At 47.4% G+C, this 27931-nt stretch overlaps 2 protein-coding genes across 2 annotated transcripts in view; both read right to left on the bottom strand.

The window, feature by feature from the left end:
* The window catches only part of LOC309564412 (uncharacterized protein), a 1531146-nt gene that overhangs the window by 754459 nt on the left and 748756 nt on the right, over window positions 1-27931 (bottom strand).
* On the bottom strand, window positions 679-26151 carry LOC309563449 (uncharacterized protein; the record flags this gene model as incomplete). The annotated part of the gene is made up of 6 exons (XM_082267842.1): window positions 679-1877; window positions 2684-2774; window positions 2877-2923; window positions 3040-3163; window positions 3807-3977; window positions 25963-26151. The coding sequence occupies 6 exons, from the start codon at window positions 26149-26151 to the stop codon at window positions 679-681; spliced, it is 1821 nt and encodes a 606-aa protein (XP_082123968.1).

Below are 27931 nucleotides of genomic sequence, written 5' to 3'. Positions count from 1 at the left end.
TATAACAGAGATGGTGGGAACCCCTCATAAATGGCACATAGGGTGCACTGATCTGGGAACTCAAAACAGAGATGGTGGGAACCCCTCATAACGGGCACAGAGGGTTTACTGATCTGGGAACTCAAAACAGAGATGGTGGGAACCCCTCATAACGGGCACACCATGCTATTCCGAGATCTTACCAAGAAAGTCCCTGAGATGTAGAGGAGACGGTCAGGTGAATGAACTCTCCAGCATCCACCAAACAAAATTCTCCATAGTGATTACAGAAATATGAGAATAGAGTATTGGAAGTGCGGAGAGTTCTTCTTTATTATAGAAAATCAGGATTATCGATTAACAAACAATAAAAAAAAAAGCTACAATCTACATCAAATCTTATATAACTGAAGAACATAAACTATAAAATGTTTTAATTATTGGATGGACCAATGAAAAGCCTGCTTCTTCCGTGAAACATCAAAAAAAGCAATAATGTACAGGAACCAATAAGAAGTGTTGTCCATGTATGGTCATATCTGGCCATGTATTAACACAGCTTAGTTGTATGGTGCGGTCTGTGTGAGTGCGGGACCGAGTTTAGTGTGTCACATTACTAAAGTTCAATTCCAGGTGGCCCAAATCAAAGAGTACCCGAAAAAGAATATTGCCCCCCCCCCCCAAGACATCAAATGGTTGTTAGCGTGTGTGAATTTTCTGGTGTGCAACAAGTGATTTTTTGTGACCAAAACATTTTCCGCACTCTGAACATGAATAGGGATGCTCACCTGTGTGAATTTTCTGGTGTTTACCAAGATCGCTTTTATGAGGGAAAGATTTCCCACACTCTGAACATGAATAGGGACGCTCACCCGTGTGAATTCTCTGGTGTTTAAGCAGGCTTTCGTTCTGATTGAAACATTTGCCACACTCTAGGCACGAAAAGGGACGCTCACCCGTGTGAATTCTGCGGTGTACAATAAGGTGTCCTTTCTGACTGAAACATTTCCCGCACTCTAAACAAGGAAAAGGACGCTCGCCAGTGTGAATTCTTTGGTGTAAAACGAGGTGTGTTTTTATCATGAAAGATTTCCCGCACTCTGAACATGAATAAGGACGCTCACCCGTGTGTCTTCTCTGGTGTTTACCAAGGTCTCCTTTATCAATGAAAGATTTTCCACACTCTGAACATGAATAGGGGCGCTCACCTGTGTGAACTCTCTGGTGTTTAACAAGTTCTCTGTTCTTAAGGAAAGATTTTCCGCACTCTGAACATGAATAGGAGCGTATGCCTGTGTGAATTTTCTGGTGCGTTAGAAGCAATCCATTACAAACAAAACGTTTCCCGCACTCTGCACATGAATAGGGACGTTCACCTGTGTGAATTCTCTGATGTTTTAGAAGATCTCCATTATAAATGAAACACTTCCCGCACTCTGAACATGAATAGGGACGCTCACCCGTGTGAATTCTTTGGTGTCTAATGAGTTTTCCTTTCTGAATGAAGCTTTTCCCGCACTCTGAACATGAATAGGGACGTTCACCAGTGTGAATTTTCTTGTGCATAACAAGTGACCATTTTTTTGTAAACAATTTCCCACACACTGAACATGACAGTGAACTCTCTTCTGTGTGAACTCCTTCATGGCTTAAAGAAGATTCCTGAGGAATAGATGGATCTATGGAAGAATATGTACTGTGAGGTCCTATAGTCTTGGTGTGTGATCGGTCAGAAGATTTCTCAGGATTAGAAGGATCCTTTGATCCCCCCAATTGGTAAGGTGCGGGATGTGTGTTTGGAGTAACGGGATTTACTCCTGGAGAATATTGTACAATGTTATTATCGTCTGGAGATAAAATAAGACGTTCCTCAGAGGTATTCCGGACATTGTGTCCACCTGTGGAGAAACAATTTACCATGAAATGTTATAACCTTCCATTCAGGACTCATATATGTTGGTCCAACACCAAATAATTTATAGGAGCTCTGGCATGGATTTGGGGGCAATTAGAGGAGAAAAATATGGATAGAAACCAAGCGAAAGTGTCCAACTCTTCAACCACAAAGTGCACAGAGCGATGTCTCTTCTATTCTCGTGTGCAAAATTCTCTTCCAGAGTTTAATAAAAATGCTCTCAGTGCTCCACACCACCCGCTATCCTCCACCATCACATCAGAGAACTCATTGGAATTCTACGACCCCCTCACTTACCAATAGGTCATTAAGCCCTTGTATCCCCCAAGGGAGAGATCAGCATGATTGATGAAGGGCGTCATGTTTGACAATGGTCCTACATCAGGGGACATTTCTTTATTTTTTTTTAGGAGTTGCTAAACTGCTTCCTGTCTATTTTTGACAATTGTTTTGATGAATAAGTAGGGGTACAATTTACCCTATGCACATTCACGTAGGGGGATGGGCAGTAACCTGGGGGCCTCCTTGTTAAAGGGGGCTTCAAGATTCTAATAAGCCCCTTGCCCGCAGAACCCCACATCCACTGCCCAGGGTTGTCAGGAAGAGGTCACGTTGATGAGGACAAGGTGCTTTGGGGTGGGGGGAGGAGGGGCTTCCTACCCCAAAGCACCCCTCCGTGTTGAGAGAATGTGGCCTGGTAGGAGGGAGGGCAAGTGAGCAATCTTTTTTTTTTTTTTAAATGTATTTGCATTTATACATGTACCCCATACCCTGTTTATGGCCAACAACTTGCATAAGTCTTCAAAATAGGGACTTTTGATTTTTCAAGTTCGGGTCTCATAGATTTTATTAGGTTTCCCCGTTCGGGTTCGAACTTTTGCTGATGTTCGAGAGTAAAGGCGCAAACTGAACCAGTGGGGTGTTCAGCCCAACTCTATAATTTAGGGATCATGTGACCTTCCTGTGTGGAATCCCAGGAATACAGAGGATGGGGACATCTCTCTGGTGGGTTCCCATGACTGGATCCATCTGTAGGAAACACACACACTGACTGAATACATTGTTTCTATGTGTTTATCAGATGATGGGGGATCTAGGTGGAGCCTCCGTACTGCTCTCTCCTTTACAATAAAGTCTCCTCTTACCCGGTGATGTGAGGGGCGGCTGATTCTCCATCATGACGTCCTTGTAGAGATCCTTGTGTCCTTCTAAATACTCCCACTCCTCCATGGAGAAATAGACAGTGACATCCTGACACCTTATAGGAACCTGAAACACACAATGATACAGTCACCATCCAGACACATCCCTTGTCTGTTACTGGATAATGTCCCAGAATTCCCGGCACCGCTCACCTCTCCTGTCAGCAAATCAACGATCTTGTTGGTGACTTCTAGAATCTTCTTCTCATTATTTTTCTGTAGGGTTAGGAGGGGTGGTGAATGCATGGTGACGGGGCTTTGCCTTTCTCTTTGTCTTGTAGACAAGCGGTGACTTCTCCTTCTTATATTATTCTCAATGGATGACTTCATAACTATAGTACAGTCCTGTAATATACACCAATAATAGAATATCAGAATCCTCCTCACCTAACAAGAATGATTAAACACTCCCAGAATCCTCCTCACCTCTCCAGTTAGTAGACAGACGACCTCCAGCGTGAGTGTTAATATCCCATTAAGGAGATTATATTTTTCCATCTTTGCATAACTAAACGTTGGCAGGTTCTCCATCATGACGTCCTTGTAGAGATCCTTGTGTCCTTCTATATACTCCCACTCCTCCATGGAGAAATAGACAGTGACATCCTGACACCTTATAGGAACCTGACACACACAATGATACAGTCACCATCCAGACACATCCCTTGTCTGTTACTGGATAATGTCCCAGAATTCCCAACACCACTCACCTCTCCTGTCAGCAGCTCAGTGATCTTGTTGGTGATTTCTAGAACCTTCTTGGCACTGGTTACCTCTATTGTCAGGCAGTGAGGTTGAGGCACTACGTTGGGTGATGTCCTGGGAAGACGGCTGCTGGGTGCTAATGGATCACCAGATATTTTTCTCACTACTTCATAATCCTGTGGAAAGAGAGAAAGTAACAAATATCACTACAGACTTCCCAGAATCCTCCTCACCTCTCCGGTCAGGTCTGTGTTTTATTAATAGAGATAAGAGTGATGTCATGTGACCTCCCAGAATCCTCCTCACCTCTCTGGTCAGCAGAGAGATGATCTCCAGGGTAAGATCCAAAATTCTTTCAGTCATGTGGTTTTGGCCCATCTCCATCATCATTAATGTGATCTATACAGGACTCTCCTCTCTGTAGAGAGATAATAAACTGAGAATTATCTGGACTGTACTGGGATGAAAAATGTCTGCACAGAATTTCTTCAGATTAAATTCCTTTTAAATAAGAACTCCTACCAAACTCTCTTATTTTAGGCTTGCAATAACTGGGGAAGATTTTTGACTTCGTCCTTTCACCTTCTGTCCAGCATATATCTGGTCTATAAACCAGAGGCTCTGGATGGACAGTTGGATAAATGGTTCTATATTTAGGATGTATCCGGTCTATAAACCAGAGGCTCTGGATGGACAGTTGGATAAATGGTTCTATATTTAGGATGCATCCAGTCTATAAACCAGAGGCTCTGGATGGACAGTTGGATAAATGGTTCTATATTTATGTAGCGGGGTTAAATATGCCTAAAGAACTGTTGATATGTGAGAAGGAACAGGCCCCCTCTAGTGGTAGCTGCATGGAATTTCCCGGGCTGTGACTTCCTTTTTGGCTAGATGAAGAGACTACATCTCCCAGTGGGCATTGTAAGATCCAGGGTGCACGGCTGCACCGCACAGCTTTATGGGGGAAGTTATTTAAAGGAAGGGAGGAGCCAAGCTCGCTCTCTTCTGCGCTGGACTCCGAGGAACTAAGAAGCTGGAGCTGAGGACTGATGCTGGATATTAGGCCAAAGCCTCTAAGCCTGCAGTGACGACGTTGAACCGTCCCATCTTAAGCACGAGACACATTCCCGGAGCCTCTTACCGCTGTTCGCAGAGACGGGAGCCATCCACTAGAAAGACCCCGCGAGGCTGCTATCGAGCCAAAGGACTGAGATCGCAGTGGAGCGCGCGAAAGGGAAACTCCTGTGGTGAGAGGGCACTTGCCCAAAAAGACTGACTTTGTCTGTCAAGGAAGTGGCTTTACTTACATATAGCGATAGCGCAATAGAAGGTGATATACCCCGGGGTAGATTAGCATATCACTTCAAGACACTCTTAGACAATCAATAATAACTTTAAAGGAGCCGCCAGAGGCCTACCGCACTCACGGAAGTTACCACTCAGCTACACAGACACCCTGCAGTAACAATCAACAGTCCACTGTTCTTTTTCTCTCTCTTGATCTTCATTCCTAATGCGGATTACAAATATATCTGCGCAGTTCCAGTGCTAGCGAAGATTCAAGAAGAAGAAGGAAGAGGACTTTGGGGAAGGGACTCAGATAGGCCTACTTATCTGGTACTGTGTCTAGCATCAATGAGGGGGTAGTGTGGGGTATTTCTTTTATCTTTTAAAGCTGATTTAAGTGACCCATTTTAAGAAACTGTGTTTCATTGTATCTCCCTTGTTCAATTTGATATACAGTAAATTAAGCTTTGGTTAATTACAATCCTGTGTGCTGTTCTATTGTGTCACCCAGAAGGACTACCACCAAGAAGGTAATAAGTCACTGTTGCATACTGAAGTATTATATTCCAACCTGTGTATTCCTTTTATAGTCCAGTCCTATTCTGGGTCAGTTGTGCCTGAGGAGGGATCGAGCCAGTTCTATAGGGTTGTTAGGCAGGGTGTAGACCCAATAACATAATCAGCAGCTCCTGCGGGGGTGGTGCTACACGTGGGGGCTCGTCCGGGATTTCTACAGTCCTGCAACACAACCCTCTCAGCCACAGAATCCCCTCCCATGCAGAAATGGATCCTGCCGCTGCAGCTGAGTGGTGCAAGGAAGAGAATGTCACAGTGGAAAATGGCCTGGTGGTTGAAATCAAAGGAGAAGTCTGGACTGAAGAAAAGCTCCTCCCTGTTTTAAGGGCACTATCCACAGACAGGAAATTCTGGGTGATTGACATAAAAACCGACACAACCGTCCCACACACGTATGCACTGTGTGAGTGGAGGAAAGGGGTCCCTGACTATTTTAATGGGAACAGTGTAAAAACTACTGACCAAACAGAACTTTTCCTAATACATCCAGGAGTTCCTACTGCAGGTCCCTCATCCACCACTCCTGGGGTATCCAGCCAAGAGAAAGGGGTCCAAGAAGGGCAACCCGAGTCATCACCTTTGTCGACTTTTAGCTCAGAACTGTGTGCTGTTCTTGGGGAGATTGTAGCAAAATGTAGTAAGGACTCCCCAAGCTATCTGATGACTGGATATAGGAAACTCCGGACATTCTCTGGGAAACAGCCTGTGCCTTCAGCAGAAGATGGGTTCGAGGAGTGGTTAGACACCGCCACTCAGGCTTTGGAGGAATGGGAGGTACCAGAACAGCACAAGAAGCAGAGAATCACAGAGAGTTTAAAGGGACCTGCATTAGAGGCTGTACGTAATCTAAAGCTTAGCAAGAAGAACTGCACTGCACAGGATTATTTGGACATTCTGCAAGATGTGTTTGGTCGGACGGAGAACGTGGCTGAACTTCTCTACCAGTTGGACCACTGTTATCAAGAAGAGGAGGAGAAGTTGTCTGAATTCATTAAACGCCTGGATAGGATTATCCACCAGATCCTGTTAAAGAAAGGAATAGACCCCCGGAAAGTAGATGAGACTCGTGCACGACAGGTTCTGAAAGGGGCTCAACCTTTAGATCCCATTGCCATACTGTTACGAACTCGTCAAGATGGCGGCATTCTAGAATACCCCGACCTGATTCGAATGGTCAGAGAGGAAGAGGTCATGTTGGATAACAAAAAGAAGAGTCGGCAGTTTGACTCAACTGCCCGAGTTAGAGTGATAAGTGTAGAAGAGGGTGACTCTCAAGTTGAACTCCTAAAGACCCAAGTGTCTCAGTTAATAGAAATGGTGTCCATCCTGACTGGTCAGGTATCCACTCTGCCCAAGGGGGGTATATCGGAGAAGCCAGATGAACCTGCTGGCCTCAGCGCAGATCCAGAGCCAAGACCTGCAAGATTGCTAACTTGTTTCAACTGCGGGGGAATTGGACATGTTAGAGGAGTATGTCCCAGCCAAGGAAAGGTTGCCACGAAACCTCGCAAGCCGGCGGGAAACTTCAGAGGACACCGGTGAAGGAGTCAACCGGGTGTCCGTCAGTTTTCAGGGACTCCAGGAGGCTCACCGGTTCAGGGACACTGAGTCAGGGGGTCAAGCCCAAATACAATACCCCCAGTTATAGACTCCGGGTTACTGAGGGAAGGAAAATCAATGCACACCGGGTTCACCAGGGGCCCATTCCAAGGAAGAAAAAGGAAAAGAGGGCCTGGGTACAGAGAACTGAATCAGACAACAAGGCTACATCAAGAGAATTCCCATCTAACCTGGTCGGGCCCTCCCCAGTGGTCTCAGTTCAGGTAGAAGGAATTTACACAAGAGCCCTCCTTGACACAGGGGCCCAAGTGACTCTTTTGTATAGAGATTTCTACGATAGACATCTTGCCCATCTACCTATGCAGACGTTGGAAGATCTGGAGATATGGGGCATCGGGACTCAAAGTTTTCCCTATGACGGGTATCTGCCAATCAAGCTGACCTTTGATCCATCAGTGGCTGGCGAATCTGAAACCTTCGACACCTTAGCGGTGGTCTGTCCTCGTCCACCAGGGGCCAACAAAAGCTCTCTTATCGTAGGAACAAACACTGACCTGGTAAGGCGCCTTCTGATACAGCTGGTTCAGGGACAAGATGCTCCAGCGCCAAGGATCCACCCCATGCTACGGCAGGCCTACCAACGATTAGTGTTGGAGCAAGAGACCCCCGCAGAAGGTGTTGGACGACTCTGGAAGTTGGACAGAGCGGAAAAGGTCCTACAGCCAGGAGAGGTGGCCTGTCTTAAGGCTTCTGTTAAACTCACATGGCAACAACCGGGTCCTTTTATCATCTTTGAATCAGGTCAGAAGGAAAGAGAGAGAGGGATAGAAGTGATCCCTGAAGTGATCCCCTTGAAGGTGTTACAGAAAAACCGTGGAAGGGTTTTAGTGAGTGTCAGAAACACCTCCACTACACCGGTGAAGGTACCGGCCAGAGTGCTCCTGGGCCAAGTTAACCCGGCTACCCCAGTTGCCCCCATTGATCTTAAAGAAGAGGAACGGGGCGAAGCTGTCATAGAGGAGCTCTGCTCTGGAAACGCTTCCCTCCCACCGGAATGGGTGAAGCGGGCCAAGGCACAACTTGCTCGATGGAGGGAAATATTCTCTAAGGACGAGTTTGATGTGGGATGTGCCAGGAGTGCCACTCATAAGATCCGCCTGAGTGAGGACAAGCCTTTCAGGGAAAGAGTCCGGCGAGTCCCCTTAGGTGACTTAGAAGATCTACGTCAACAGCTGGCAGAACTCAAGAAGACTGGGATTATCCGAGAATCCAGGAGCCCATATGCTTCTCCGATAGTGGTAGTCCGGAAGAAAAATGGATCTCTGAGGCTTTGTATCGACTACCGAACGCTGAACAGAAGAACCATCCCAGATCAGTATACCACTCCTCGAATCGAAGATGCTTTACAGAGTCTGTCAGGGGCGAAGTGGTTCAGTGTGATGGACTTAAAGAGTGGGTATTATCAGATCCCCATGCACCCTGAAGATCGGGAGAAGACGGCCTTCATCACCCCTGTGGGGTTCTTTGAGTTCAATCGCATGCCGCAGGGGTTGTCCGGGGCCCCTGCTACCTTCCAAAGGCTGATGGAAAGGACCGTCGGAGATATGAATTTGATAGATGTACTGGTGTACTTGGACGATGTTATCGTGTTTGGCAGAACTTTGGAAGAACACGAGGAGAGGCTGGAAAAGGTCCTGAAGAGGCTACATGAAGAAGGTCTGAAACTTTCTCCTGAGAAGTGCCAATTCTATCAGTCCTCGGTCCATTACCTTGGCCACATCGTGTCTGAAGAAGGGGTGGCCACCGACCCGGACAAGCTGGATGCTGTCGCTTCCTGGCCGAGACCCACAAATGTGACCGAGCTCCGGTCGTTCTTGGGCTTTTGCTCCTATTACCGGAGGTTTGTAGAGGGGTTCGCCCAGATTGCCCGACCTTTAAATGAGCTCTTGAAGAACGAAGAAGATGATGTTCCTGAGTTGGTAAAGCCGGTAAAGTCCACCATGGGACCCCGGAAGGCTAAGGAATCCATCCAGGATCAGTGGACCCCAGAATGCGAAGAGGCCTTTGTTCAGCTGAAGAAGACCTTAACCACTGCCCCTGTGTTGGCCTATGCGGACCCCACAAAACCATATGAACTGCATGTCGACGCCAGCCGAGATGGGCTGGGGGGGGTACTCTACCAGGAGCATGAGGGTCATCTGCGACCTGTCGCCTACGTGAGCAGAAGCCTATTACCTGCTGAAAGGAATTACCCTACCCACAAACTTGAATTCTTGGCCTTGAAGTGGGCAGTGGTTGACAAACTGAAAGACTACCTGTATGGAGCTGAATTCATTGTCAAGACGGATAATAATCCCCTCACTTATCTGTTGACTACGGCCAAGCTGGATGCAACAGGACACCGATGGTTGGCCGCCCTCTCTAGTTTCAATTTTAGCCTGAAGTATCGGCCAGGAATTGGAAACAGGGATGCAGACGCCCTATCCAGAAGGTTGCATGCTCCACAGGAACCTGAGGAAGAATGGACTCATTTGGCTCCAGAAGGGGTGCGTGCCCTATATCAGGGAACGGAATTTCAATCCAGAGGAGGGTCAAGAGCAGAAGAGATTGGGGTTTCGGTTGTCGGAGTGCCCAAATACTATTGCAGGGTGACCCGGATTGGAGGGGAAGATTTGCCCCGGCTGTCAAAAAGGGACTTGCGGAAGGAGCAGTTGGAAGACCCTTTGGGAAAACTTCTGTTGGAAGCCTTGGAGATCCAGCGCCCTGAGTTACTTCTAACTGACTCCCCTCAAGGGGCCCGTTTGTTGCATAAAGAGTGGACCCGGTTACAGATCAGAGAAGGAGTGGCCTACCGGAGAGGTCCATCTGAAGATCCGGAGGAGAAGTGGCAACTATTCTTACCAGCTAAATACAGAGAGGGAGTTCTGACCGCTCTTCATGATAATCATGGCCATCTGGGGCCCGAAAGAACCTTTCAGCTTGTCAGGGACAGGTTCTACTGGCCTTGTATGAGGGCCGAAGTTGAAGGATACTGTCATTCTTGTGTCCGGTGCATACAAAGGAAGACTCTGCCACGTCAAGCAGCCCCAATGGGCCATCTGCAAAGCCAGGGACCCATGGAGCTGGTGTGCATTGATTTCCTTTGCTTAGAGCCTGATCTGAGTGGCCAAGGGAATGTCCTTGTGGTAACAGACCATTTTACCAGATACGCTCAAGCATTCCCAACAAGGGATCAGAAGGCCTCAACGGTAGCCAAAGTTCTTGTAGAGAAGTTCTTTGTACACTATGGGCTACCACAACGCCTCCATTCTGATCAAGGAAGGGACTTCGAAAGCAGACTGATCAAGAGACTGTTAGATGTGTTAGGCATTCAAAAGACTAGAACCACTCCCTACCATCCACAAGGGGATGCCCAGCCTGTACGATTTAACAGGACTCTTTTGGACATGTTGGGAACTTTGAGCTCAGAGAAGAAACAGCACTGGGGAAACCATGTGGCGGCCATTGTGCATGCCTACAACAGCCCTGTCAGTGATGCTACTGGCTATTCCCCTTATCGGCTGATGTTTGGGAGGGAGGCTCGGTTACCAGTGGATTTGGCCTTTGGCATTTCGCCTGATCATACCTCTTCAGCATCGCATAGAGGATATGTGGACCGACTGCGGAAGAGTCTGAAAGCAGCCTATGACAAGGCTCAGGCCACCTCTGATCAACGTGGACTGCGGAATAAGAAAAATTTCGACCTAAAAGTTCGGATCCATAATTTGCAACCAGGGGACAGGGTTTTGTTGAGGAACTTGGGTGTCCCGGGAAAACACAAGTTGGCAGACCGCTGGAAGTCCCAACCTTATGTTATCTGCAAGCAATTGCCGAACCTTCCTGTGTACCAAATTCGGCCTGAAGGAAGTGTGGGTCCATTGAAGACTTGGCATAGGAACCATTTGCTACCTCTTTCTGAAGCGGTTCGTATGCCCCCTGTGGAAGATTTGTCAGAGGCCCCTTCGACTTCTCGCCGGTCCAGACCAGTTACCAGATCTCAGACGACACTCCCAGATGAGGGGGAGGGAAGTTCTCCATCTGAAGATTTGGAAGATGAAGAGGAGGTACCTGACTGGTTGTGGTCATCTCAGTTGCCAGAACCCACACCTGCCTCCCAGTCTTCATCTGACTTGGCTGACAAAGGAGCCCTTCGGGCAGAAGCCCCTGAATTCATACCCTCTCACACGCTTCCAGAAGAAGTTGCTGAGGAAGAAGACCCTGAAGAGGAGGTTGCACCTTTCTCTGAAGAAGAACTCACTGCTCTTGAACCATCAGATTCCTATGTATGGGGACATGAAGAGGTGGACATTGATGAATCCGCTGAATTGCCTGGTCCTAGTACTTCTGTGAGCATGCCTCCACAGGAACAGAGGGAAAGGAGAGTCATTCACCCACCTAAGAGATTAACCTATGATCAATTGGGTGAATGTTCAGAAGAAGCTGTCTTTACCTCAAAAAGATCTCCTGACCAGCCTAGCTCTTCCACCGCCGATTTGGTGGAAGACAACCCTAGCTCACCCCCAGGCACATCTGTACAAGCCACCCAAGTGTCGGGGGTCTGTAACCAGACTTGTCTTCCCTCCCCCAACAATTGGTGGGAGGTTCCCTTGTCGAACCTGTGTTGTAATATGCAGTTGTTGAGTTTGGCTTCTGCTCCTGAAAAGCCAGATAACTCCCTGTTAGGCATATGTTAATGTTTTTTTTTGTTGTATAATGCCAACTTATGCACTAGGGTACATACTGTTGACCTCTTTGGGGACCAAAGTTTCTCAAGTGGGGGGAGTGTGTAGCGGGGTTAAATATGCCTAAAGAACTGTTGATATGTGAGAAGGAACAGGCCCCCTCTAGTGGTAGCTGCATGGAATTTCCCGGGCTGTGACTTCCTTTTTGGCTAGATGAAGAGACTACATCTCCCAGTGGGCATTGTAAGATCCAGGGTGCACGGCTGCACCGCACAGCTTTATGGGGGAAGTTATTTAAAGGAAGGGAGGAGCCAAGCTCGCTCTCTTCTGCGCTGGACTCCGAGGAACTAAGAAGCTGGAGCTGAGGACTGATGCTGGATATTAGGCCAAAGCCTCTAAGCCTGCAGTGACGACGTTGAACCGTCCCATCTTAAGCACGAGACACATTCCCGGAGCCTCTTACCGCTGTTCGCAGAGACCGGAGCCATCCACTAGAAAGACCCCGCGAGGCTGCTATCGAGCCAAAGGACTGAGATCGCAGTGGAGCGCGCGAAAGGGAAACTCCTGTGGTGAGAGGGCACTTGCCCAAAAAGACTGACTTTGTCTGTCAAGGAAGTGGCTTTACTTACATATAGCGATAGCGCAATAGAAGGTGATATACCCCGGGGTAGATTAGCATATCACTTCAAGACACTCTTAGACAATCAATAATAACTTTAAAGGAGCCGCCAGAGGCCTACCGCACTCACGGAAGTTACCACTCAGCTACACAGACACCCTGCAGTAACAATCAACAGTCCACTGTTCTTTTTCTCTCTCTTGATCTTCATTCCTAATGCGGATTACAAATATATCTGCGCAGTTCCAGTGCTAGCGAAGATTCAAGAAGAAGAAGGAAGAGGACTTTGGGGAAGGGACTCAGATAGGCCTACTTATCTGGTACTGTGTCTAGCATCAATGAGGGGGTAGTGTGGGGTATTTCTTTTATCTTTTAAAGCTGATTTAAGTGACCCATTTTAAGAAACTGTGTTTCATTGTATCTCCCTTGTTCAATTTGATATACAGTAAATTAAGCTTTGGTTAATTACAATCCTGTGTGCTGTTCTATTGTGTCACCCAGAAGGACTACCACCAAGAAGGTAATAAGTCACTGTTGCATACTGAAGTATTATATTCCAACCTGTGTATTCCTTTTATAGTCCAGTCCTATTCTGGGTCAGTTGTGCCTGAGGAGGGATCGAGCCAGTTCTATAGGGTTGTTAGGCAGGGTGTAGACCCAATAACATAATCAGCAGCTCCTGCGGGGGTGGTGCTACATTTAGGATGTATCTGGTCTATAAACCAGAGGCTCTGAAGGGACAGTTGGATAAATGTTTCTATATTTAGGATGTATCTGGTCTATAAACCAGAGGCTCTGGATGGACAGTTGGATAAATGGTTCTATATTGAGGATGTATCCGGTCTATAAACCAAAGGTTCTGGATGGACAGTTGGATCTTGGCGAGGTGGTCATTCAGTCAGTTGTAGACCAGACATTGAAGGAGTTTGGGTAAAAAGGGGAGAAAAGAGATGGGTCACATGTTAAGATTGGTGGAGTCCAGTAAGGGATTTTTTTAGGGAGTTGGGGAAGATGCCAGAAGAGAGGGAAGGATTGAAGATGTGAGAAAGAGAGTGTAGAACAGAGCCAGAGGATGAACGTAGCATTTTCAAGGGAACAGTGTCCAGGGAATAGGTGGTTAGCTATACATTAGCAAGAAGTTTAGCAACCTTGTTTATAGTGGTGGGGTTGAATGAGGGAAGTAATGATTGTACCTGTGGGCATGGAGTGTTAGGTGGAGACGAATTGTATCAATGTTTGAAGTGATTGGCGATCTCCTGGGCAGTGAGTGAGTTAGTGGGTTGGAGGCAGTAGAGGAGGAAGAAGGGAGTTGAAGGTAGAGAAGAGTTGATGGGGACAGGATGATAAGTTGTTAATGAGAGTGATAAAATAGGTCTTCTTGGCAGTGAGGAGGCAGGAATTGTAGTTTTGGAGGGAAGATTTATATTGGTTGAACTCTTTCTGAGACCTAGTATTATGCCACAGGCGCTCAGAAGCAAGGCTACGTTTTTTTCAGACTTTTAGTGTTATCTGTTTGCCAAGGTTGTAGGTGTCGGGCCGGATTCTGTGTGTAGTAAGGGGGGCCAGTATGTCCAGGGAGGATGACAGTGAAGATGTGTAGACAGAAGTGGCTGGGTTGGGGCAGGACAGGGGTGAGATTCTGTCATAGAGGTGGTCATTAGCAGAGTAGAGAATAGAAGGGTTGAGACGGCAAAGCTTTCTATGGGTAACTGTTAGGCAGTTGGAGGGAGAGGAGGTGGACGGGAGGGAGAGAGTGAAACTAATAAGGTAGTCATCAGACAGAGGGAAATAATAGTTGGAGAGGTTGCACAGAGTCAGGGGAGGACTGGGCCAGGGGGCAAACGCCCCCTGGGCCACTCTGATGCCCCGTAAAAAGGCAGCACCGCTTCTGTCACAGACATGCCTAAAGGGTTCCTGGTGAAGAGAAGTAAAAAGTCTCCTCTGCTGACCTACTGAGTGCGGGATAAAGACAAGGACAGAGCCCAGCCCCCCCCCCCCCCCCGGAAGGATGGTGTAAACTGTGTCTGAACAGGAGCCAGTTTCATGCACCACTTGAGACTCTCCTCCCCCAGCCAGCCCAGATCGAGCTGTCCCAGCTCCCCCCCCCAACCACCCCCTGCTGGCCAGGTCAGGAACCCAGGGAGTAGAGAGTACCTGGAGTGGAGCTTCAGCTTGGAATGGGGGTCAGGAGGAGTCCGGCAAGAGGGATAGTGGGAGAGTGGCTGATTCACTGCACCATGGGCTTCTGGTTTGTACTTGCCCCCTGGGCCCAAGGTTGCCAGTCAGCCCCTGCACAGAGTGCATAGGTGGGAGAAAACAAGGTCAAGGGTATTGCCGTCAGAGTGAGTAGAAGCATGTATCCAGGGCCGGCCTTTGAGGTGTGCGAGCTGTGCGGCCGCACGGGGCGCCATGGGCAACAGGGGCGCCGTGCGGCCATCACAGCTCGTACATGATCAGGCCGCACAGAGGGAGGTAAGCGGCGACCGCGGCCTGGAGAGGGTTAACACAGGCCGCGGCCACTGCTTACCTCCCGCTGTGTGGCTGTGCCTGTGTCTTCTATAACTGCAGTATGAGCTGTGTATCACACACAGCTCAGCCGCCCTCCGATCTGCTGCCACTGACAGATCCCTCCTCTCCAGGGACACCAGAGGAGAGATCGTCAGCTCCTCCTCCTCCCGCCCTTCTCCTCGTGGTGAGCCTCCATACTAAGGTAAGTAAGCTCTCTCCTGCACCAAATGTAAGGGGGGCTCTGTGTGGGGGGGGGGGTCTCATGTAAGGGGGGCTCTGTGTGGGGGGTCTCATGTAAGGGGGGCTCTGTGTGGGGGTCTCTCATGTAAGGGGAGCTCTGTTTGGGGGGTCTCTCCTGTAAGGGGGGGCTCTGTGTGGGGGGTCTCTCATGTAAGGGGGGGCTCTGTGTGGGAGGGTCTCATGTAAGGGGATTTTCTCTTATGTAAGGGGGGCTCTGTGTGGGGGGTCTCATGTAAGGGGGGCTCTGTGTGGGGGTCTCTTATGTAAGGGGGGGGGCTCTGTGTGGGGGGTCTCTTATGTAAGGGGGGACTTTGTGTGGGGGGTCTCTGATGTAAGAGGGGCTCTGTGTGGGGGGTCTCTGATGTAAGGGGGGCTTTGTGTGGGGGGGTCTCTGACGTAAGGGGGATTTTGTGTGGGGGGGTCTCTTATGTAAGGGGGCTCTGTGAGGGTCTCTGATGTAAGGGAGCTCTGTGTGGGGGGTCCCTGATATAAGGGGGTGCTGTGTTTGGGGTCTTTGATGTAAGGGGGCTCTGTGTGGGGGGGTCTCTGATGTAAGGGGGCGCTGTGTGGGGGGTCTCTGATGTAAGAGGGCTCTGTGTGGGGGTCTGTGATGTAAGGGGGCGCTGTTTGGGGGTCTCTGATGTAAGGGGGCACTGTGTGGGGGGTCTTTGATGTAAGGGGGCTCTGTGTGGGGGTCTCTGATGTAAGGGGGCGCTGTGTGGGGGGTCTTTGATGTAAGGGGGCTCTGTGTGGGGGGTCTCTGATGTAAGGGGGGCTCCGTGGGGGGTCTCTGATGTAAGGGGGTCTTTAATGTAAGGGGGGCTCCGTAGGGGGGTCTCTGATGTAAGGGGGGCCTCTGTGGGGGATCTCTGATGTAAGGGGGGCTCCGTGGGGGGGTCTCTGATGTAAGGGGGTCTTTAATGTAAGGGGGGCTCCGTGGGGGGGGTCTTTGATGTAAGGGGGCTCTGTGTGGGGGGTCTCTTATGTAAGGGGGCTCTGTGTGGGGGTCTCTGATGTAAGGGGGCGCTGTGTGGGGGGTCTTTTATGTAAGGGGGCTCTGTTTGGGGGGTCTCTGATGTAAGGGGGCGCTGTGTGTGGGGTCTTTGATGTAAGGGGGCGCTGTGTGGGGGGTCTTTGATGTAAGGGGGCTCTGTGTGGGGGGTCTCTGATGTAAGGGGGTGCTGTAAGGGGGGGTCTTTGATGTAAGGGGGCTCTGTGTGGGGGTCTCTGATGTAAGGGGGCTCTGTGTGGGGGGTCTATGATGTAAGGGGGGCCTCTGTGAGGGTCTCTTTTGTAAGAGGGCTCTCTGATGTAAGGGGGGGCTCCGTGGGGGGTCTCTGATGTAAGGGGGTCTTTAATGTAAGGGGGGCTCCTTGGGGGGTCTCTGATGTAAGGGGGGCCTCTGTGGGGGGTTTCTGATGTAAGGGGGGGTCTCTGATGTAAGGGGAGGTCTCTAATGTAAGGGGGGCTAAGTTACAGGGGCGCCTGAACACCTAAGGCCGGACCTGACCATAAACATACTTCAGTTGTATACCATTAGGGATGGGGCGGGTGCTTTTCAATTAACTAATCAGGAGTTAACCACTTCTGGACCTGAAGGATTTGCCCCCTTAATGACCAGGCCATATTTTGCTATTCAGCACTGCGTTAACGGAAAATTACGCGGCCATGCGACGCTGTACTTAAATAAAATTGATGTTCTTTTTTTTCCCCATGAATAGAGCTTTCTTTTTGTTTTGATCACCTCTGCGATTTTTATTTTTTAAGCTATAAACAAAAAAAGAACGACGATTCTGAAAAAAAAAAAAAAAAAACAATATTTTTCACTTTCTACTATATAACATTCCCCCAAAGCAAAAAAAAATTAAAAATCTATTTTTTTCATCTTTTTAGGCCAATTTGTATTCTGCTACATATTTTTGGTAAAAAAAATAAATCATCATTTTAGGTAAGACAAAAGGGGGAGAAGATAATGGAAAATTAAATACTTACCTTTCCGTAATTTTCCTTTCCTGGTGCATATCCATGGCAGCATACACATGCTTGGTTGCTCCACCCTCAATTAACTCACAGGACTCACAGGACCACTATAACTCTATAAAATAAAGAGTCAGCCCCCCCTCACGTCATTTTTGTAACTAGTCTCAAACGCGAAGGATTAAAGAAAGGGAGGGCGTATGCTGCCATGGATAGGCACCATCCATGGCAACGAGGCGCTCTCCACAGCCAGATAACCCTGTCACATAGCATGTAAGAGGGGTAAGCCGCCCAAGAGACTGAATACAGGCAGAAACTCTGCAGTCCACTTTTGCAGGAGAAGGGGAGAAATAAAAAGACCCCTACAGCTTAATACCTCCAAAAAGATCCACAGAAAAAGGGGCTCCCATACTTATTGGCGCCTTTAGCAGCCTAAAGCCCCGTACACACGCAACTATTATCGGCCGACCGATCGTCCGTCTTTTGTCCAGAGTGGTGTTTTGTTGGTTGGAATGTGCCTAGACTGCACATGAATTTTCTCGCAAGACAAAATTTTACTTCAGAAGTGATGTCAGGTGTTGGTTTGCTTTCTTTGTGTTCTCTCTTCTCTGAGCATGCCCAGACTTGCTCATTCGATTTTTCCCTGTCGGAATCTGTACTGACTGCACGAAAATCGGCCGTGTTTTGACGGCGGACAACAATTTTATAGCCTGCACACCAGATTTTTTTCGGCCGAAAAGTCGGAGTCGGTTTTCGGAAGCATCATACTAACAAGCCGAAAATCGGCAGATCGGTCGTCGGATGAAAATTCCCTGCCGATTTTCGACGCGTGTGTACGAGGCTTAAGTACTGGGACTCCACAGACAGGAGAGCATGAACCTGCAATGGTTGCACTATAACGTGACGTGGTAAGGGCTGTTCCGCAGGCTTGAGGACAGAAAAAATAATGACGTGAGGGGGGGCTGACTCTTTCTTTTATAAAGTTAAAGTGTTCCTGTGGGTTGATTGAGGGCGGAACAGCCAAGCATATGTATGCTGCCATGGAGGCACCAGGAAAAAGCATTACTATGTGGAAAGGGTCTACAGATGGTTAAGCAAAAATAACATACCAAAGTTATACACAAATATAAGCAGAGCAGTTTTCAATATTGGGTGGAGTTGCAGCAGTAGGAACATACCTGTGAAGGGACAGAGAAGAAACCTTCAGAGGAGATATTCAGATGATCATGTAACGGACATCTCAGTGACTATGGAGGTAGAGGACGGACATGAGGGGTGGTTACTGGATATAAATATAAAACAATTCTTCTTACTTCCTCTGCTTCCTGTTGAAGGAATTTCTCCCTCTACATCCTGCAAACATTGCTCTCTAGGAATTTCCTGTCTGTAGATGACATAGTTTCCTTTCTGTATCTTGTATCACTTCCCGTCTCCGCATTCCACTGACAATAAGTTCGTTTACCACCTTGTGGGTAAAATACAAACTGCAGCCAGCATTTTTAAAAACTTTAACAGCTCTTGGACGGTATTATTGCATTGTACTCAAGAACCAGTTGGCCTACATAAGAGATCCCTCACACCCCATCTACTAAATACGGCAATGGCTCTCATTCCGACTATGTGGGGTCCCCCTGAGATCCCTACGTTAAATGATTTTATAAAATAGATGAAGTTTGAAGGCCTCTTTATCCCTATAGGGAAAGAGAGCCTTGACTGATGGGGGCATGGTCAGGGGGTTTGGTTATAGCAGGAGGCTACGTGGGAGAACAGATTGGATGGATTTTGGGCACGGGGTTGGGCCTGAGCTCAGTTAAATATACCCTACCCAGGGAATTCTGGGTCTTTGAAGAAAAACGTGGTTGAAGAGCTGTCGTCCCCCCCCCCCCCCGCCCTACTCTTTGGTCGGTCTGTCAACGCTTTCGTGGCGGTTTTTGACCTTGCCAGCAGTTAAAGTTATGGTAATGGGTTATGCCCTTGTTTGTAAATTGGGGGGTAGGATGTCTGTCCTGCACTGATGATAACGACAGACCCTCCCCCTTTCAACTTTTGGAATTAATTTGTTAATGACTAAGAGTGCTCACAGTACAACTGTGACTGGCACTGGTCTAAATGTGTAAAGCTGTGGCCTTGCCCTTTCCAACGTAATCATTTGTAAGTGTGGTTTTGTATGGGGAAGGGGCAAGGGGTATTCGTTATTATGGTAACATGGTTCTCTGGACCTATGCACCTCAGCAGTCATGTCTCTTAGAAGAACTTACTCACATATCCAAAGGTAACACTGACAGGCATGCTAAAATATGGGCCGACTGGTTGAATTTAAAAACTCTACCGGTTATAAGGAGGTTATGCTACAAACACCTATTTTATCGGCTTAATAATGTATCATCAATACCACTGTCGTTCTGGTTTGAACATCATTGCTAAGTGGTTCTATGTGACTATGACCCTTCGGACGTTCAGTCCACCGGAAACCAGCATTACCACCCCTCTCTACCCCCTTCCTTTCATCACACACCCCCATACCCATCCTTTTCCTCTTTTTTCTCTTTTATCCTCCCCTACTTTCTTTTTCGACCCCCTTCTGTACTATCCTTCTTCTATCTAAATAAACTAATGTTATAACAGACCCTACACATTGTTAACCCGTAACCGGGACCTTGTGTTTTCTCATACCTCCTTTTACGAATTCTTGTTGACACCCCTGTTGGTCTACGGGTAAATTACACTTATTTGCAGGGCTTTTTTTCTCAGAGAATAGGTGCAGGAACTCCTCCCCTCCTTTCCGAGTCACCCCCTCTTCTCGGCCCCCACCCACCTCTGAGCACCATTCCTTGGGTCCAATCCCCCTACCCACCTCCCAGTACTGCCCTTTCAGAGAATACAGAACTACGTATCATTTTTTGGTGCTGAATAATCTGTATAGAATTTGGTAAGGATAACAAGAAAAGCAGTAAAATAGATCCCCTGCAGCCAGTAACAAACAGGCCCCCGCCAGCAGACCACCCACAACAATATTTCCCCCCTAGCATCAATAGACTCTCTGTTAGCCAGCAACAATAGACCTCTCTCTCAAAAGTACATCTTCTCTAACAACAACTGATCTGCAATGTAAGACCCACCCCCAGCAACAGTAGGTCCCCCACCAGCAATAATAGACCTCCTCAGCAACAAAAGACCCCCTGAAAAAAAAAAGATCCCCTCCAGCTAGAATGGATCCCTCAATCAATAGACCCTGCAGCACACCTTGCGACTACAAATAGTCAGTGCTGGAGGTGCCGAAACTGCGTTCCCCCGCGTGCCCACTGAAAAAAAGCCCTGCTTATTTGTTACCTTTTATACTCTGGAAATTGTTTAACTTATTTTTATACATCTTCTGTATAGCATCATTTTTCTTGAATAAATACTGTAGATATTAAACAAAAAACTACTTTAACAGCTGTGTCTTGGTCTGTTTTTCAGTTTTGGTCCTTAACCAGTTCTGGACCGTTCCATGAAGAGAGATAACACCGCTCAGGCTAGTCAAAGTCCACGATTCAAGGTGAGTGCTGAACCTCGACTTGCCACCAGGAGAAGCATAAAAGAAGAAAATGGTCGCACACCACCACGGAATCCAATGAAGAAAAGTTCCTTTATTCACATAAGTGGTACAAGGTACAGCAGGGTAGGACAGTAGACGCATTTCACATGACTGCTACGTGCTTGTTCACTACCAACCATTCTGGACCGTTCCACGCAGATATCTTCAGGAAGCTGGGGCCAACCCTTTTCAGAATTCCCATCACAAATGGCTTGTGTTGGTGCCTGGACTTTCTGAGGAGGATTGATGTAAGGGGGCTCTGTGTGGGGGGTCTCTGATGTAAGGGGGCTCTGTGTGGGAGGTCTCTGATGTAAGGGGGCGCGGTGTGGGGGGTCTTTCATGTAAGGGGGCTCTGTTTGGGGGGTCTCTGATGTAAGGGGGGCTCTGTGTGGGGGGAATTTTGATGTAAGGGCGCTCTGTGTGGGGGTCTCTGATGTAAGGGGGCACTGTGTGGGGGGTCTTTAAAGTAAGGGCACTCTGTGTGGGGGTCTCTGATGTAAGGGGGCTCTGTGTGGGGGGTCTATGATGTAAGGGGGGCCTCTGTGAGGGTCTCTGATGTAAGAGGGCTCTCTGATGTAAGGGGGGGCTCTGTGGGGGGTCTCTGATGTAAGGGGGTCTTTAATATAAAGGGGGCCTCTGTGGGGGGTTTCTGATGTAAGTGGGGGTCTCTGATGTAAGAGGGGTCTCTAATGTAAGGGGGGCTAAGTTATTAGTGATCATAAAAAAGAAAAGTAAAATGAAGTGCATAAAAAGTGCAAGAAAATGTGCAGGGCGCTGGGGGGGTGGGGAGGGGCGCCACAGGATTAGCTCACACAGGGCGCCTGAACACCTAAGGCCGGCCCTGACCATAAACATACTTCAGTTGTATACCATTAGGGATGGGGCGGGTGCTTTTCAATTAACTAATCAGGAGTTAACCACTTCTGGACCTGAAGGATTTGCCCCCTAATGAAAATTGTGCGACGCTTATCCTAAATAAAATTGATGTTATTTTTTTCCCCCACAAATAGAGCTTTCTTTTTGTTTTGATCACCTCTGCAATTTTTATTTTTTAAGCTATAAACAAAAAAAGAACGACGATTCTGAAAAAAAAAAACTATATTTTTCACTTTCTGCTATATAACATTCCCCCAAAACAAAAAAATTTAAAAATGTTTTCATCTTTTTAGGCCAATTTGTATTCTGCTACATATTTTTGGTAAAAAAAAAATCCCAATAAGCATATTTTGATTGGTTTGCATAGAGACCTGTGATCCTATATAGAAGGATCACAAGCGCTCTGTGATCATTTCAGAGAGAACAATGGTCTGCTGTGTCTACAACAGCAGACTGTCCTCTCTCAGCGGGGAGCGATCGCGGGTGCCCGTTGGAAATCGCAGCCCCCAGCCCCCTGTATCGGCATGCCTGCTGCTTGGGGGGGCGGGCGCTCCCTCGAACCGACGTACAGGTACTGCGGTTCACGCAGCCGAAGCCAGCCTGCCGCCGTATATCTGCGGCGGGTGGTCGGCAAGTGATTAATAAAGGATGGCTGGCTAAACAGAGCATGATTTTCACTTCGGAAACAAACTAACAAAGAGGGCACTAAAGATAAGTGCAGGCCATCATTTTAGGTAAGACAAAAGGGGGGGAAGATAATGGAAAATTAAATACTTACCTTTCCGTAATTTTCCTTTCCTGGTGCCTATCCATGGCAGCATACACATGGTTGGTTGCTCCACCCTCAATCAACTCACAGGACCACTTTAACTCTATAAAATAAAGAGTCAGCCCCCCCCCTCACGTCATTCTTGTAACTAGTCTCAAACGCGAAGGATTATAGAAAGGGAGGGCGTATGCTGCCATAGATAGGCACCAAGAAAGGAAAATTACGGAAAGGTAAGTATTTAATTTTCCATTTTCCTGGTGCCTCCATGGCAATGAGGCGTTCTCCACAGCCAGATAACCCTGTCACATAGCATGTAAGAGGGGAAAGCCGCCCAAGAGAATACAAGCAGAAACTCTGCAGTCCACTTTTGCAGGAGAAGGGGAGAAATAATAAGACCCCTACAGCTTAATACCTCCAAAAAGATCCACAGAAAAAGGGGCTCCCATACTTATTGGCGCCTTTATCAGCCTAAAGCCCCGTACACATGCAACGATTATCGGCCGACCGATCGTCCGTCTTTTGTCCAGAGTGGTGTTTTGTTGGTTGGAATGTGCCTAGACACACAAATTTTCTCGCCCGACAAAATTTTACTTCAGAAGTGATGTCATGTGTTGGATTGCTTTCTTTGTGTTCTTTCTTCTCTGAGCATGCCCAGTCTTGCTCATTCGATTTTTCCCTGTCGAAATCTGTACTGACTGCACGAAAATCGGCCGCGTTTTGACGGCGGACAACAATTTTATAGCCTGCACACCAGATTTTTTTCGGCCGAAAAGTCGGAGTCGGTTTTCGGAAGCATCATACTAACAAGCCGAAAATCGGCAGATCGGTCGTCGGACGAAAATTCCCTGCCGATTTTCGACGCGTGTTTGTACGAGGCTTAAGTACTGGGACTCCACAGACAGGAGAGCATGAACCGGCAATGGTTGCACTATAACGTGACGTGGTAAGGGCTGTTCCGCAGGCTTGAGGACAGAAAAAATAATGACGTGAGGGGGGGCTGACTCTTTCTTTTATAGAGTTAAAGTGTTCCTGTGGGTTGATTCAGGGCGGAACAGCCAAGCATATGTATGCTGCCATGGAGGCACCAGGAAAAAGCATTACTATGTGGAAAGGGTCTACAGATAGTTAAGCAAAAATAACATACCAAAGTTATACACAAATATAAGCAAAGCAGTTTTCAATATTGGGTGGAGTTGCAGCAGTAGGAACATACCTGTGAAGGGACAGAGAAGAAACCTTCAGAGGAGATATTCAGATGATCATGTAACGGACATCTCAGTGACTATGGAGGTAGAGGACGGACATGAGGGGTGGTTACTGGATATAAATATAAAACAATTCTTCTTACTTCCTCTGCTTCCTGTTGAAGGAATTTCTCCCTCTACATCCTGCAAACATTGCTCTCTAGGAATTTCCTGTCTGTAGATGACATAGTTTCCTTTCTGTATCTTGTATCACTTCCCGTCTCTGCATTCCATTGACAATAAGTTCGTTTACCACCTTGTGGGTAAAATACAAACTGCAGCCAGCATTTTTTAAAAACTTTAACAGCTCTTGGACGGTATTATTGCATTGTACTCAAGAACCAGTTGGCCTACATAAGCGTTCCCTCACACCCCATCTACTAAATACGGCATTGGCTCTCATCCCGACTATGTGGGGTCCCCCAGAGATCCCTACGTTAAATGACTTCATAAAATAGATTAAGTTTGAAGGCCTCTTGATCCCTATAGGGAAAGAGAGCCTTGACTGATGGGGGCATGGTCAGGGGGGTTGGTTATAGCAGGAGGCTACGTGGAAGAACGGATTGGATGGATTTTGGGCACGGAGTTGGGCCTGAGCTCAGTTAAATATACCCTACCCAGGGAATTCTGGGTCTTTGAAGAAAAACGTGGTTGAAGAGCTGTTTGAAGGCCTCTTGATCTTGGTTATTATGGTAACATGGGTCTCCGGACCTATGCACCTCAGCAGTCATGTCTCTTAGAAGAACTTACTCACATATCCAAAGGTAACACTGGCAGGCATGCTAAAATATGGGCCGACTGGTTGAATTCAAAAACTCTACTGGTTATAAGGAGGTTATGCTACAAACACCTATTTTATCGGCTTAGTAATGTATCATCAATACCACTGTCCTTCTGGTTTGAACATCATTGCTAAGTGGTTCTATGTGACTATGACCCTTAGGAGGTTCAGTCCACCGGAAACCAGCATTTACACCCCTCTCTACCCCCTTCCTTTCCTCACACACCCCCATACCCATCCTTTTCCTCTTTTTTCTCTTTTATCCTCCCCTACTTTCTTTTTCGACCCCCTTCTGTACTATCCTTCTTCTATCTAAATAAACAAATGTTATAACATACCCTACACATTGTTAACCCGGACCCGGGACCTTGTGTTTTCTCATACCTCCTTTTACGAATTCTTGTTGACACCCCTGTTGGTCGATGGGTAAATTACGCTTATTTGCAGGGCTTTTTTTCTCAGAGAATAGGTGCAGGAACTCCTCCCCTCCTTTCCGAGTCACCCCCTCTTCTCTGCCCCCACGCACCTCTGAGCACCATTCCTTGGGTCCAATCCCCTACCCACCTCCCAGTACTGCCCTTTCAGAGAATACAGAACTACGTATCATTTTTTGGTGCTGAATAATCTGTATAGAATTTGGTAAGGATAACAAGAAAAGCAGTAAAATAGATCCCCTGCAGCCAGTAACAATCAGGCCCCCGCCAGCAGACCACCCACAACAATATTTTCCCCCTAGCATCAATAGACTCTCTGTTAGCCAGCAACAATAGACCTCTCTCTCAAAGGTACATCTTCTCTAGCAACAACTGATCTGCAATATAAGACCCACCCCCAGCAACAGTAGGTCCCCCACCAGCAATAATAGACCTCCTCAGCAACAAATGACCCCCTGAAAAAAAAGATCCCCTCCAGCTAGAATGGATCCCTCAATCAATAGACCCTGCAGCACACCACAGCATCCCAAATAGTCAGTGCTGGAGGTGCCGGAAATGCGTTCCCCCCGCGTTCCCGCTGAAAAAAAGCCCTGCTTATTTGTTACCTTTTATACTCTGGAAATTGTATAACTTATTTTTATACATCTTCTGTATAGCATCACTTTTCTTGAATAAATACTGTAGATATTAAACGAAAAACTACTTTAACAGCTGTGTCTTGGTTTATTTTTCAGTTTTGTTGCTTAACCAGTTCTGGAACGTTCAATGAAGAGCGATAACACCGCTCAGGCTAGTCAAAGTCCACGATTCAAGGTGAGTGCTGAACCTCGGCTTGCCACCAGGAGAAGCATAAAAGAAGAAAATGGTCGCACACCACCACGGAATCCAATGAAGAAAATTTCCTTTATTCACATAAGTGGTACAAGGTACAGCAGGGTAGGACAGTAGACGCATTTCACACGACTGCTACGTGCTTGTTCACTACCAACCATTCTAGACCGTTCCATGCAGATATCTTCAGGAAGCTGGGGCCAACCCTTTTCAGAATTCCCATCACAAATGGCTTGTGTTGGTGCCTGGACTTTCTGAGGAGGATTGGGAAAAAGGCCACTGAAGTCTGTTTTTAAGATGTGGTTAATACGGCTGACAGGCGTATGCAGTTTAAGTTTATCCGTCATCTTCATTACACTCCGACCAGATTAACTGGCATGGGGTTTGGGACTGCCGCCACTTGTCTCCATTGTGGACATGAGGGGGGCAGACCTTTTACACACGTTTTGGGTTTGTCCCATATTGTCTGATTTTTGCTGGGATTTCTTTATTTTCTTTGAGAACACCCTTCATTTTCCAGTGCCTCGGACCCCGGAGACTGGACATTTAGGTATTTTGAATGACTTTGTTCCCCGGACTCATGTCCGCATTCTGCTTTGCATGCTTTTATTCTTTGCATGTAAACTGATTTTGTTACACTGGAAAGATGCCGTTTCACCTTCTAAATTTAAACTGATCTATTAGGGTCGGGCATGTCCTAAGAAGTTTACCAAAGTATAGCAGCCGTGGTCGGATATCTCTGAGTCATTTTTTGGGGTAGGATTCTTTGTCCCAACAATCCTAGATGCTTCTGTAATACTTAGGTTAGTTCTTGCTTCTATGGTTTGTAACTCTGTCTAGGTTGAATATTTAATGTGCATACACAGTATATGGGGATTGTGGCATTGGTGTTTGTGAGTGTATGAGTGTGTGTGTGAGTGTGTTCTGGGTTCATGTACTTATTTCTTCTGGACATTTGGTACTGTCACTCGTTTTTGTTCTAGGGCTGGGAGTAATCTTCAGGATCAGTAATATCCTCGCCCCTCTTGGGGGCAGTACTTTTGTCTGTTATATGCAAGTTATGTAATTTCTTGACTTCTCAAAAGTTCATTTTGTATGTTTACACAAAATATTAAACACCTTTTTTTTTTTTTAATGAATCTTTATTTAGTTTTAACAGAGAAACATACAAAAATGAGACAACGTCAAAGGTGTAGGGGGGGGGGGGGTTGTAACCAAACAGTGCCACAGCTCAGGAGGTACAAAAGTGCAGTGTGGTACATAACGAAAAGAATAAGGAGCAATAAATATGAACATAGTGCAATGCAAAAACCGACATTCGACAGAGGGCAGGCTGCCGGAGGCCACGAACTACAGTTGACCATCGACATCCTCAAATCTCTATGTGGCGCAGAGCTCGGCTCGGGGGAGCCCCGGGCCAAAGCACACCACAGGGGGAGGGGGGCCAATGGTCTCCTTTAGACCTCCCCCAACGCAGCGTTCCAACCCAGTGCCCCCCCAGCACACGCGACCACCCAAAGCGGGAAGAAGGGGGGTGTGTGACAGCAGTTCAGGCCCCCAAGGGAGAACTGCATAGCCACTAGGCCAGCCCAGTTGCTCAAGAGGGCTAGAGGAGAAAAAGAAACAACATAGCTAGCTCCGGCAGTCTGCCCGACACATTCGCAAAGCCTCCCACCAGAGGTAGGCTGGGCTGCATGTGGGAGAAGAAAATAAACAGGGAAGGAAAAAGAGAAAGGGGAAGCAGAGAAAGGAAGGAACGAAAGGAAAAAAGGAAGAGAAAAGGGAGAAGGTACGGTAGGGGAAAGACCTAAGGAATGAAGAAAGAGAAAGAATGTAGTACCTGCCGGGATCTGGAGCGCATCCTGCACCACGCCTCCATGAGGTCCTCCCATCCATCTGAAAGTCAAAGGCACCCTACGGAAAAGGGGCTAAGGGTTGGGTAGGGGGAAAGCAGCTAAGGAAGGGTCAGCCAGCACCAACAGGGCCTGATCAAGACTCGAGGGAATTACGGCTGGGTCACCCGAATAATCGAACCACGGTCTCCACCTTGTGTCATTGCGTTCCTGTGTCCCTCTACATTTAGCCACCCAGTCTTCTGCATCTCTTAACAAATTATTAAACACGTTT

Source organism: Pelophylax lessonae (genome assembly GCF_965119305.1).
Source record: "Pelophylax lessonae genome assembly, chromosome: 9".
Lineage (NCBI taxonomy): Eukaryota > Metazoa > Chordata > Amphibia > Anura > Ranidae > Pelophylax > Pelophylax lessonae.
This window is presented reverse-complemented; position numbering and strand designations above follow the sequence as displayed.